We start from the raw sequence: 13,364 nt of genomic DNA, 5'->3' as shown, positions 1-13,364 counted from the left end.
CGACTGACCCGATCATCATCATATTTGTGATCGCTGAGGGGAGCTTCAAAGCTTTCTACGTGTTTCTGCAGCGTCGAGTAATGTATCACAGACATATCTCACGAATCCTTTCATAAGCAAAGTGAGAGATTCATTGTGCAGTGTAGAGAGCTCCGTTGATTATAAATGTGAGCTCGAAATGAACTAAGATGAGTGACAGCTTTTAATGATTTTTAAGGGAGTTTGTAAATGGGATACTGATTTAATACAATTCAATAAACAAGAAGTTAATATTAAGTGACTTACATTGTCTGACTATAACACTATTGTCTGATTTTGCTCTATTTCGTCGTCGAAAATATTTTAAAACAAAGACACAGCGAAGCCGCAGCGCATCTCCATTCAAACACAGCGGTGTTTCGTTTATGAATGAACAGGCGTTTCTGAACGAATCTAGTGAGTCAGTGATTCATGATTACCCATTCATAAAGACAGTCACTTGATTCATTCCTGAATGAATAAGCTATTCGATCGAATCAATTGAATGAATGATTCAGTGATAAAATCAGTGACTTGCCGCCACCTGCTGGCAGTTTTAGTTTAATTTTTAAAGTATCTTTTCAGTTATTTAAATCATTTAATATATCTATATTCAAAATTTTATATTTAAAACATTAATATCATCATGAATTTATGGATTTAATTGCACTCATTCCACTTCTGAGCCTCATTAAATGTCTGAAAGTACACCAGCCCACTTTTGTGTTCTTCTGTGCCACCTCTACAAATTAATTTTCTTAATACTGATTTCATTTGATTGGTAACTTATATTTCTTATTCTACTTGTTCCTATACTGCCGTTTTAATAAAAAAAATGTAAAAGCTTATAAAATAATTTTTTAAAAAGTATTTGACAGAAGATGACATACTTTTAATAAAGTTAGAGGAGTTTCATGCAGATATTTTTATGTATAGTTTCACAAAACTGAAGTCAAACCATTCTGTTTTTGCTTCAAATTTCAAAATTATACAATCCAATTTAGATTAAAAACTGCTCATGTTGCATGTATAGCAGCATCTTTGTTTGGATCATGATTCATTTTAATCTCTAATTTTAAATGGAAAGAGCACAGACAACGCCTTAGTTTGTTTATATGAAGATATTTCTTTTATTTGTGTTATTTATTTTATTTGGGGCTTGTTTTAAAATTTCAATTTAGTTTTGTTATTTACATTTACATTATATTTACATTTTGTTATTTAGCAGACACTGTTATTCAAAGCAACTTACAAATGAGGACAATAAAAGCAATCAAAACCAACAAAAGAGCAGTAATATGCAAGTGCTATATTAGTATATTATTATAGTGTTATATTTCAATTTCACAAAGAAATGTGCATTTTGTCCAAGCAATAATAAAAGGACACATTTAATATAAAATTTGTCTTAAATCTCATTTTGTAAAAAAAAATTAATAATAAAAAATGGTTAATCGAATCGAATCATGAAATCAAAATCGTGAATCGAATCGAATCGAATCGTGAGTTGAGTGAATCGTTACATCCCTAATAACAATGTAAGGTCTTTGGACCTTCAAACTTTAAGGCTTTTTAAAATTATTTTCCAAACTTTTAAACAGCTTTATAAAGTTAACATTTAAAGTTGGTCTTGCTATTCAAGTAAAAATTTGCAATTATGAATTTTAATTTAGTTTAATTAAACTTCCTTGCATTCAAATATAAATTATAATTATTCATTCTGTTTGCTACCTCAATTTAAATTCAGGAATTGGAATAATTCAAATGATTCAATTTGGAATTTAAACTCAATTCTGAATGGCACACAACCATTTAAAGAATCTATGATTTTGACATCCCTAGTAAAACGTGTGATTTTCTGGTGTGATCTAAGTTCAAAAACAAAGAAATCTGCCGTCAAAAAGACTCTCATCAGCACAAAAAGTTCAAGTGTGAATACAGCCTTTTCTCTTATGATACTCCACAGAGAGAAAAGTGTCATCGCAATCTCATTAAATCATGCTTTAAGTCCAGGAATGCATGAAATCATGATGTCAAACTTCCACTGTGGATTTAACAGCACACCAAATTTGACTACTTATTAATATCTACATTGAGTCTAGCCTGGGGCAATCCACATGTCAGTGGAACCAAGCCAAAACCAGGAACCGTGAAAGAGAGATAGCGAAAGGAAGTGAGAGAGAATTTGGAGAAGAGGAGGAGCCATGAGTGAGTGAGCCCAGATGGACATCTGCTGCGCTCTTGCAGGCTGAACTAATCCCTTCGGTTAGCGGTGCTCACAGGGTTAAAGCCTCTCTGATGGCAGATGTCCTCTGTCGCTTGCCTTTTTGCCCTCTACCAATGCATCCACCAGTCATCACCAATGAGGCCCATTACTTAGACTAAGGCACATGCACATACGTACACTACTAAATCTACAGGGTAGTACAATTAAATCTGTAGGGTAGCATGAAAGCTAGGTCAAGACCAGAGGTTGCAGTAGCCCGTTTCGGAAACACACATCGTGCTGCCTACTGTTTAAGACTAAGCTTTACAAAAAGGAAGAAAACCAAACATATATTTATAAACACAATTTTTTTAGTTTTTAAAAGAAGTTTCTTACTCACCAAGGCAGCAGATCTAAAATGCAATAAAAACAGTAATGTTGTGAAGTATTAAAATAACTGTTTTCTATTTGAATATATTTTAAAATATCATTTATTCATGTGATGGCAAAGCTGTATTTTCAGCAGCCATTACTTCAGCCTTCAGTGTCATATTCATATGCTGATTTGGTGCTCAAGAATATTTTTTGTGTTCAAAAGAACAACATTTATTTGAAATAAAAAAAATTTGGTAAATGTTTCCACACTCACATTTCAATTAATTGAATGCATCCTTGCTAATTAAAAGTACTAATTTCTCTCAAAATAATAATAAAAAATCTTACTGACTTGATTGAATGGTAGTGTGCATGTACTGTATATATGATGTTCGCTGCTGGTGGAATGACCTGCCCAACTCGATCCGAGCAGCTGAGGCTTAAGCCATCTTCAAGAAATGGCTAAAGACACATCCATCTACACTTGACCCTCTAACACTTGCACTCTATATTCTATTTATATTCTATCTACTTATTTTCTTTTGAATTATTATAAAAAAAATAGTATAACTTGACCCTCTAACACTATCTCTATTTATTATATTAATTTTCTATCTATTTATTATTTTTATTTATAAAAAAAATATATATATTGTTACGTGTACTATGTTAGACTAACCGGGACGTATCACAGCACTTATATATTATTGCTCTTTTGTTGGTTTGATTGCTTCTATTGTCCTAATTTGTAAGTCACTTTGGATAAAAGCGTCAGCTAAATGATGTGCTTATTTTTTCCATTTAATCTTTTATTAATAATTTGATAAATATTAGAATTTTTTTTTTTACAATAATGCAAACCAGTGTTGTGTGTATAAACTGGAGTGGCGATGTCTGTATGTATGTATGTGTGTGTGTGTGTGTGTGTTTTTGTGATTTATGAGGACACAAATTTGTATAATGACAAATTTATTGTCATTATATATAGGTATTACAACGAGAAGGTGATTTATGAGGAAGTTTTGAGTGTCCTCATATTACAAAAGGCTTATGAATCATTCAGAATTAGTGTGTGTTTTTTTTTTTTTAAATCTAAAAATGCAGAAAGTTTCTTATAAGGGGTAGGTTTAGGTGTAGGGTTTGTGTTAGGCGATAGAAAATACGGTTTGTAAAGAATAAAAACCATTACGCCTATGGCATGTCCCCACAGTTCACAAAAACATTTATTTTTATTGTTTATCATTTATTTATTATTATTATTTTTATTTTTTTTATCAAAAGATGTCCACAATCATTAATAGACACACACATACTTTTTTATGCCTTTCAAGGGATTCCAGGTGGCTGCGGTTTCCTAGGTCAAAAGTATGAGTAAACTGACCAGCCGACTCAACACAAGACCCAAACAGCCAGTGCTAGCTAGCATTGGAGAGGTAAAGTAATGGACGAGGGATGATCCCACACAGTTGTTAAATGCTTGTTAAGATTAATAAACACCCTCCAATAAAGCATCTCCCCAGACACACTGCTTCCTGAATAGGGTCAGACATTATACATGCTTCTCTAAAGACCCTATGGCGCGCATACGCTTAAGCAAGCATATGACTGAGGGGAACGAGAGAGAGAGAGAGAAGGTGATAAAGGATGCAGCGCTGAAGGCAAAAATGCAGAGAGAAAGCGAGAGAGAGAGAGGTGGAGGTTGGAGAAAGCAAAAGACTAATGAAACTGAAACATCAGGGGTATTTGTTTCAAAGGAGACGAAAATTAATAAGCATGAAAAATAATAATCCTCAACACTGGGCCACATGGAATGATTAAAGCAAAACAGCAAACCAATTATTACAGGGTGAGCAATGCAGTGAAGTCTTGACAAAGAAGTAAACAACCGAACTAACTGGCACGCGAGCACACACACCTCTGCTGCCGACTGCATCTGTTCTACACCAGTGCAGCATCTAGCCATCCACTCACACTTACTAACAAGTGCTGATGACTCAAATCACAACCCATTTAGATCTAGTTAACAGTTCTACTGTAACTCAGTGCGTCATTCGCGAGCAGCGAGTGATGCTCTTTAAAAAAGGAAATGCATTGGGTTTAAAAAAGCAGTAGACACGATGTGACATTAATATGCTTTGTCTTCATGTTTTTTCTAATAAAAATGTTAAGGGTATTTTGCCTAAGCTAGTTTTCTTGTCTCATCAGGCCTTAGCAGGTTACAGAGGTGTTTTGGGCACTGGGAAACCAGCTAGCCACTCGATAAAACCAGCTAGAAACCAGCTAAACACCAGCCTGGCCAGGACAGGACTACATTTAATTAACCAAAACCATCTTAAACCAGCTTAGGATTTTAGCAGGGTTGTGGAAAACCTGTTTGTTTGTTTTTGCTAGATCATTTTTTTGCTAGCTAAATTTATTAAAAGTCACATTTTACCTTTGCTCTGTGAAATTTCACAGGGGAAATCAAGTCATTTCAATAAGAATTCAGTTTTTGAAAAAGCTAAACAGGCAAGTTGGTCATGCAAATGAACTGCGTTCACCAACATAAACCTGCTTGGTTTGGAAGTTACTTAGGATGACCATACATCCTCATTTTTCCAGACATGTCCTGGCCGGGACTTCTAAATTGCCTAAAATGTCCGGGTTTTGGCTTGGTTTTCCTATTGACATGCTCTCTACAGTCCTCCTACATTATGTGTATGTGCATTTGCATTGCTTTGACCATTCTCAGTAGATTCCACCTTCTCACATGCCACAATGTTTTCCAAAGCAATAAAAACAAAGCCAAAACCCGGACATTTGGGACATATGGTCACCCTAAGTTTGTGAGCTATGAGCATACATTGCCAAACAACTGATAAATGGACAATGGACTTTTTGTTTCTCGTTAAAACGTCACTAACGTAACCAGACCTTAACTCTAGTTATCTATTCCGTATGGGTGTGGTGCTATTTTAGGTTTAACACTTTGTGCTATTGGCTGGATTTAAAGGATATTTGCTCAAGAGAATTTGGATATGATGGTGGCACTCGGTAAAACAGGTCCTTATGCCAGCTGATTAGCTGTTGGAGAGCAGTTTTATTCAGGGGGGCATGACGAGAGCGACTCGCTCCATAAATCTACAACAGTTCTGATAATGACACTCAGACTGTGTGCAGTGCTATAATCCATTAGGTCCCCTCACCATTACAGCACCTTTCCCAGAGGCTGCTCCGGAGCTTAGGCGAACCCCAGACAAGCCTGAGAAAAACATAGCAATAATAAATTAAGGGTTGTGGCATGCGGGCACATGCTTAAACCCCCTAATGGATCTGTGTGCCTTAGCTAGAAAAAAATAGCTAATCATCAGCAGTGGATTTGTAATAAAAAGCTAAGGGCAACTGAGGGAAGATGGCTGCAAGCTGAATCATTAGTGGAGAAAGATCACATTGGGCCTCATTTACCAATGGAGAGATATACTGTGATGATTCTGGTGCAAAGAACTGAGGCTAATTTCAGAATCCATGCATTCATTCTTGAATTTTTATGAAGCGCAGGCTAACGACACACACTAACAGATGCCTCATGCAACCAGTACATTAGCATCTTCCAGCATCCTACTTTTACTGTACATATTTGAACAGCAACATTAAATTGACCCTCTAGCTAAGGGTTCTTTGCCATTGTATGAAGAGCAGACGTTTAGAAGATTAAATTAAAAAATACAGAAAAGGAAAGATTAGAAATAGTTTGTCAGATCCCTTATTTTAGTTACTGTACATTAACTCAAGAGATGCATTTCTCCATAAGCTGTTATAGCATAGTGAAATAAAAGTTTCCGTCAATTTAATCAGAAATAATATCTGTCTGTTACTGAAGTTGTATAAAACACTGACTGATTTATCATGAACATGATACATATGCATAAGAACCTCACATACAAATAATGATGACACAATCTCAGAAAAGCAGCAGTTGCAATAGATTCTTCATCAAAATGACTATTTCTGTGCTAACTGCATTTGTACATAACTAAACTAGCACTTAATTCCTCTTAAGGAATTCCTCTTGTAACAGATGCTTCATATCTAGAAAACTGGAATCTGGCAAACATCTTATCTTAGAGAAAATAACCAAATCTTATTAATCCAACACCATTTGCTTGAGGCAATCTCAATCATCGAGTAAAAATACCCAGTTCAGTCTATATCCACGCATCTTTTGCATTGAAAAATGATAATTGACAGAGGTTGAGGAATTGCGATGAGGAAAGAGTCAGAGAGACACACACACAGGCTAGAGGTTGTTGTTTTGTGATTGAAACTGGAAGGCCATAAAGCCTTGATAGTTCTGGTATTTACTATCGTCTTAAATCATGTACAACTACAGCAAACTTTTCCATAATAAGTTTTCATGCTTGCGCACCGCTGTGGAAAACATTGCCACTTCACCCGTTTTATGCTTATGAGCTTGAGGCTCTTCACAGGCAACTAAATCATCTTTCACTGGAGGAAAATTGTACCTCAGTGGAGAGAAACAAAGCTAAAACAAGCCATTCGGAATTTATCGCATAGGGCACTGACCGGGAACCCTGATGCATGATGGGTAAAGTTTAGCAAAAATTGAATTGCTTACCGAGCACACCAAGCCGATAGTTTACGGTTATGACGATGACGTTGCCGTAACTGGCCAAGATGCTTCCGTCAAACATATTTCCTGTTCCTTCCATATACGATCCTCCATGAATGAAAACCATCACCGGTTTGGGGCTCCCGCTTTCACGAATGTCTGGAAAAAGGAGGATAGAAACGATTAAATGACAAATCACTGTAGACAGCTGGAAATGCATTCAGAGCTGAGGGCTCCCATTTTGCTCAAATTGGCCACATTGGCTTTATTTTTGAGACAAGATCAGTTTTGGAAATGAGCTCATTAATTTCCTAGGCAATATGAATGTCATGTTCCTGGTGAAAATTCCTGTTTGTTTTTTTTTTTACTATTTATGATTATGTCTTTTTTTCTTAAGGTGCCTGTGAGTAATAAAAAGTTGGAATTAAAATGGGAATTTTAATTTCTGAAGTAACGCTTTAAATTAACTAAGGTTTTGAAACATGACTAAAACACAAGGTGGGCAAACTTAAAGTAAGGGGACCTCGAGTCTTCACCTCATCTTCTCAGATCCCATTTTTCTTTTAGCAATGAAAATGGCATACTTTTTAAATTTCCATACATTGCTTAGGCAAAGTAATCCACTTTAGGAAAATGGTCTCTGTCCGAGTGGGAGGTATTTTCAAAACACAAATGCGATGCAGATGATAACTTTCGTCTTGCTTGAGGGAGAGTGCCATTTCATCATGGTTGCAAAGCCTTCACATAAATCTCGGTTATTTTATTGGGCATGCAGGGACCTGCTTCTGGGAGGTCTAGTAACAAGCAAAAAAAACAAATGAAAAAAGCAATCATCCTCTAAAACAATTTTCTTAAGGCCTCTAAACAAGACCACCTCTTGCCAAATGTGCACACAATAGTTGAGTTTTTTAATCGTTTTTTAAAAAACTGTTTTGTTTTTTTAATCAGTCAACATAATTTCTCATTTGCTTTCTCATCTCATCTCAGTTAACTCCTTTTCGAGGTTTTTGAGGTTCCTTTCCGTTCTGTTTCATTTCCTCTTTCAAATTGCTCAGTGCAAAACACACAATGGGTTTGTCTCTGTCAGGCAACGTAATGTCTCCTCTTGTCTTATCTCGTCTCTTCTAGTCTCATTTTGTCTCACCTGGCCCCATCCTGTCCTATCTCTTCTGTTCTTCTCTTCCAGAATGCTTAAAGTGAGATTTGCACACAATACACAGTTCTTCTTCATCTGTGTAAATTTTCGCCTTGTCCCTTTTTTGTGTCCTCTCGCTTCGTCCTGTCCCATCGCTTTTGTTCTTCTCTTTTTAAATGTTCAAAGTGAGATTCTCGCCTCACCCATTTCTGTCCCACTCCTCTTTTTAGCCTCTTGAAAAAGGCTCAAAGTGGGATTTGCAAAAAATTCTTCATCAGGCAACCTAATGTATCATGTTGTCTCATCTTGCTTCGTCCCTTCATGCTCTGTCTCCTCTCTTCTTCCCAAATGCTCAAAGTGAGATCCGCACAGTGTTCTTCTGATTCAGGTGACCAAATGTCTCTCTCATCTCTTTTCTTTTCTCATTCCATCTCCTCTTTTCTTGTCTCACCTCATTTCCCATCTCTTCTCCTCTTTGTCAGACATGTAATGTCTCATCTTTTCTCTTTTGGTCTCAATTCAATCTCTTTTGGTCTGTTCTTCTCTTGCAAAATGCTAAGTGTGAGATATCCTCGCAACATCCATCCCTTTGGTTTTCCTCTTGCAAATTGTATTCTTCTTTATCAGACCATATCTTCTTAATCTCTTCTCTTCTCTTTTCTCGTCTCACCACTTCCCTTCCCATCTTTTCTTGTACCGGAAGTGTTGTGGCTTTGTGTATGAAAAAGTGCTACATTAAGCATTGATCATTCAAAAAAATATCTTAAAATTCATATATAATCCAGTGGCTTTTTTAAAATTAAGCATTAATTGGATTTTAATATCTTACAGTCATTTTGATGTATGAACTGAATGACCTATGAGCCCTAGAAGAATGTAAACTAGCCCAGTGAGTCTATCAGTGTCCTGAAGGAGGAAATTATAGGAAGTGATTCCTCAGAGACATGAATACTCCACTGATCCCTGTCATTTTTATTCAGACTGACAGAAATACTTTTCATCAGCAGGCCAGAGTTCATGTGTGCATGCGCAAGCCAGTCTGTTTGTAGTCTTCTAAGTCTTTTATAAATGTCATATGTCAAATGGCAATGAGAAGTCCAGTGTACCGTGGCCTTTCTACAAAACGTCACTCCTGAATGATAACATGACTGGAGATTTTCTTTCACTGATGAAATGTGACTGACTATGTTGACTTAAAAATGCTAAGCTATGTTTTGAAAATGGTAAGGTCTGTAGAGACCTATACGTGCAAAATATATTTTTGAAAACATTTTTATTTTTTTTGATGCATTAAAAGTCAGTGGGGTCCAGTGTTGTTTTGGACCCCACTGACCTCCACTGAAAGGACAAAAACAGTTAAAGGATTCCTCAGATGATCAAATTATGTGTTCTGCAGAAAAAGTAAAGTCACACGGGTTTGGAGATTTTTACTTTTGTATAACCCAATTCTTCAGATTTTCAACCACATACTTACATTGTCTCTTTGGCCTTTTGCCACCGATTACATGAAAAAGTCAATAAACGTTGTACCCTTCATACTAAAGCGCCAGATTAATGAACGTGTCAAAAGTGGCTATTGATTTTGGTGATAGTTTGCTTTAGTAAATTTCCAGCAAATAGTCATATCTGGAGAATCCCTTGGCATTTGGAGTTGTTATGTATGATTGATGATCCTGGTGTATGGCCCGTATGCAGCTTTTATATCAAAAACAAAAATGTAAACTAATTAGAATAGATATTAATATCTGTGAGTGGACCACTGATGTTATCAAGCCAATTACTGTATCTATGAAATAAAATCAGAGGACTTGGTTGGCGAGAACTGTCGCTGATGCCACGGCAGCTGGTATAAGCAGTGTGCAGTAATAAGGTAGCGTTATGTCTACATAATTAATGTGCGCTCTGTGTCTCCTCTCAGCCCTATCAGCTGCAGCTGTCTAAGAGCCAAACGGCGGCCCTTTTCCACTTAGCAAAAAAGCATGCGTAGATAGGCCTCAGGAATTTGAATAAACGTGTTTACTTAAATGTTTAGCTCATTTGGCTACATAAATTCACTCATGCATTGGATTAAAAAGTGTTACTGAGGCACTTTCAAGCAAAACTTGATTAAAACTGTGCTAAGTTAGGTCAAGCTGTTTTTAGGTATGTCCTGTTTTAACTACTGTCTGATTCGGATTTTCAGAAAGCTAAGAGCTGATGTCAAGCACACTTTGTCAGTTTACATTGACCTTGGAGTATTTTGACACACTGCATTTACATTTCTTTCAGTATATGTTTGAATTATTTAAGTACACATCAGGAATGTACTTTGGGAGTAAATTATTGAAACTAGTGACGCCACTAACATTTTACTAACTAGCAAACCACGGCTACGTTTCATGTTAGCACTAGTAGTCAAAACAGTGTAGGTTTCTGGAAACAAACTAGCATGATAACGACAAGTATTGTAGTGAACAAGCTAGCACTACTTTTAATTATGTTGTGTTGCACGTGAAGCTTTATAGCAGAGCAAACTGGGGTAACAAAACACATTCTTTTAAGCTCTTCTTTCATATTGTAGCATTTAAAAACAATTCACTGATTTAGGTCTTGTTAATAGCAAAACATTTAGCTAAACGATGTGGTTCATGACTGTTTTCAACTATTTCATATATAGTTTTACTTTTATTTAAAGTAAATCTGTTCAAGTTCAAAGTTGTGACTTTATATGTTTATTCATTCATTCAAAAAAAGTAGCTTAAATGCAGTTAGCTACGTTCCGTTACGATCTAACTGCACTGAGTAATGGTTTCACAATAGCTTCCCAACACTGATGTACATACACCAAGGAAGGTTCAAGCTGACACAATGGGCCATATTGGGATTTAGAGCAGATCCTTGAAAAGAAAACGTTGTAGCTTTCCCTATGCATACCGTTGTTACAAATCAAAGGAACAGCTGATCACTGAAGACGTCTTAACAGATCTGAGAAACTATGTTGACCAGTCATTAGGAAGCTCCTGGTTTTGGCAAGGCTTTGTCATTGTAGCTTGACATACACTTGATGGGCAGCTGTGAGTGTCTTGAAGATCTCTGAAGATGCTGAAGTTTGTGGCTGATGTTGGCGATGAGTTTTTTCCCAGTAATGTAAATCGTCGGGCCTGCTTAAGAGGATTACTCCGTCGGTTTTCAAGAGAGTTCATGCAAGAGACTCTGCGGGATCCACACTGTATATTTGTGTTGCTGTAATCTTTTGATGTGCAGATCAAAGCGAGCAGGCTCTTTCCTGGTTTTAGCCTTCTCTAATTGGTTCTTATTTCATTTGATTATACAGGAAGCAGTTTTCACCCTGCTTCTGTTCTGACATGAACACGAAAGGAAATGCTTTTATCACACACAGTCACTCAGGGATTATTATCATTAGATTTTGTACCTCTTTTACGGTCTATAGCTCAGGCATTTAATCGATGTGTTAATTTGTTGTGCATCTCTATAGATTTTTGCACAACTACTAAACATCAGGCAATTAAAAGTAATCTCAACAGTGGCACAGTAATGACTATTGATGCACAGTCTGATGGAAATGCAGACGTGGCATTTTGGATTCCAGGAACATACAATGTTGCATAGGAAATTTTTTTGCATAGGCTTTCAATTGAATTTCGGAAGATTATTTTTTAAGCTGGGGGTTACCTCAGAATTTTTTTATAGGCATAAGGGTTGAAAAATCATGCAAAATAAGTGTTAAGAATTAATATCAGGATTATTAGTTTGTTTGCTTGTTTTTGGTTTGTTTAGGTGAGATGCAACATATAAAATTAAAAGGAAATGATAATAAAAAATATTCAAGCAAAATCCTATGAAGGGTTATTATTAACAGTTATGTGTATCTGGAATGACGGGAGACAGGTCACATCAAGCAAAAACGACAAAACACATCCAGCAAAAAACGAGCAAGAAAAAACAAAATCTCCACTCTCAAAAAAAGGACAAGAAATTTAAGAAAAACAACGAAGAAAAAACTGGAGGGTTCCTTGTCATGCATATCAGTTTGGCATCAAAAAAATACCTTCATCCTCAGCACCGTCATTATCAGCTAAATCATCATTCTGTTTCTTTGAAAGAGGACCTAGGATCAAGAATGGAAAAGATGGAGCAGAGAGAAAATACAAGAGCAAACAAGCCTTCAAAAAGTGCTTCAAAGACAAAGAACTCGCATTGAAATCCTTGGTTTTAAAAATGATAGCGTATTAAAAAAGAAAGAAAGAAAGAAAGAAAATTCGAAGGGTAGATCTAAGCTAAAAAATTAAATGAAACAAACATTTTAGATGTTTACAAAGGTGTAAGGCAGAAAAGAAAATCCTTACTGTTTCACTGATTCATGTAACAGTTCAAAATAAGATATTTCAAGTAAAAAATATTTATTGCCTGCTTATCAAGGGGACCAATGCTGTTTTTAACTGGGTTAACTATTCAATGCTGGGTTTTGACAGTCAAAATAGTTTAAACATGTTTCCCTTTTTGCACGGCAATAATACACAGTATCTTCCAAACACATTCAACAGCCAATGCACTGCGTTGTTATTTTACACCTGTGGGTCATTTTACAGATCATCTGTGGTTTCATTTGACTGATTATTAAAGGAAACATCCAGTTGTGAAATGATTATATATTTGCAAGTATCAACAAGAATCTACATGCTCACAGTTTGCATTTAAATCTGCAAAATAATTCAGAGAGGCTCTACAGAAATAACATCTTCAAAATAACAACGCAAGTGAGAGGCCGGTGAAGATTAATACTGTTTTCTTGCTTATTGTTTTCAGTAATATAGGTTCAGACTCAAGAATGCAGTCACACACACACAGACATACAAACACGGATGAACTCGTGCATGCGGGAAGCACATTTAAAATAAGCCAGCACCAGCCCAAAGGTTTCAGTGCACATGCAGGAGTGTGTATTGTGTGTGTGTGTGTGTGTGTGTGTGTGTGTGTGTGTGTGTGTGTGTGTGTGTGTGTGTGTGTGTGTGTGTGTGTGT

The 13,364-nt window shown here is 36.2% G+C and overlaps 1 protein-coding gene across 3 annotated transcripts in view; it reads right to left on the bottom strand.

Annotated features, from left to right (window-relative positions):
• Nucleotides 1–5,717: 5,717 nt before the first annotated feature.
• The window catches only part of LOC107563764 (neuroligin-1-like), a 183,729-nt gene continuing 176,082 nt past the window's right edge, over nt 5,718–13,364 (bottom strand). For 2 of the 3 annotated variants that reach the window (XM_016248710.1, XM_016248725.1), the window contains 3 exons: nt 12,392–12,451; nt 7,215–7,367; nt 5,718–5,840 (listed from right to left, as the gene is read on the bottom strand). In XM_016248710.1, coding sequence (XP_016104196.1) covers nt 5,761–5,840; nt 7,215–7,367; nt 12,392–12,451 — 293 coding nt within the window. In that variant the 3' untranslated portion in view covers nt 5,718–5,760. Of the gene's footprint in view, nt 5,841–7,121; nt 7,368–12,391; nt 12,452–13,364 lie in introns of those variants that run through there. The other variant, XM_016248717.1, reaches the window with a different exon arrangement.

This window comes from Sinocyclocheilus grahami, unplaced genomic scaffold (genome assembly GCF_001515645.1).
Source record: "Sinocyclocheilus grahami isolate Dianchi unplaced genomic scaffold, SAMN03320097.WGS_v1.1 scaffold25.1, whole genome shotgun sequence".
NCBI lineage: Eukaryota > Metazoa > Chordata > Actinopteri > Cypriniformes > Cyprinidae > Sinocyclocheilus > Sinocyclocheilus grahami.
This window is presented reverse-complemented; position numbering and strand designations above follow the sequence as displayed.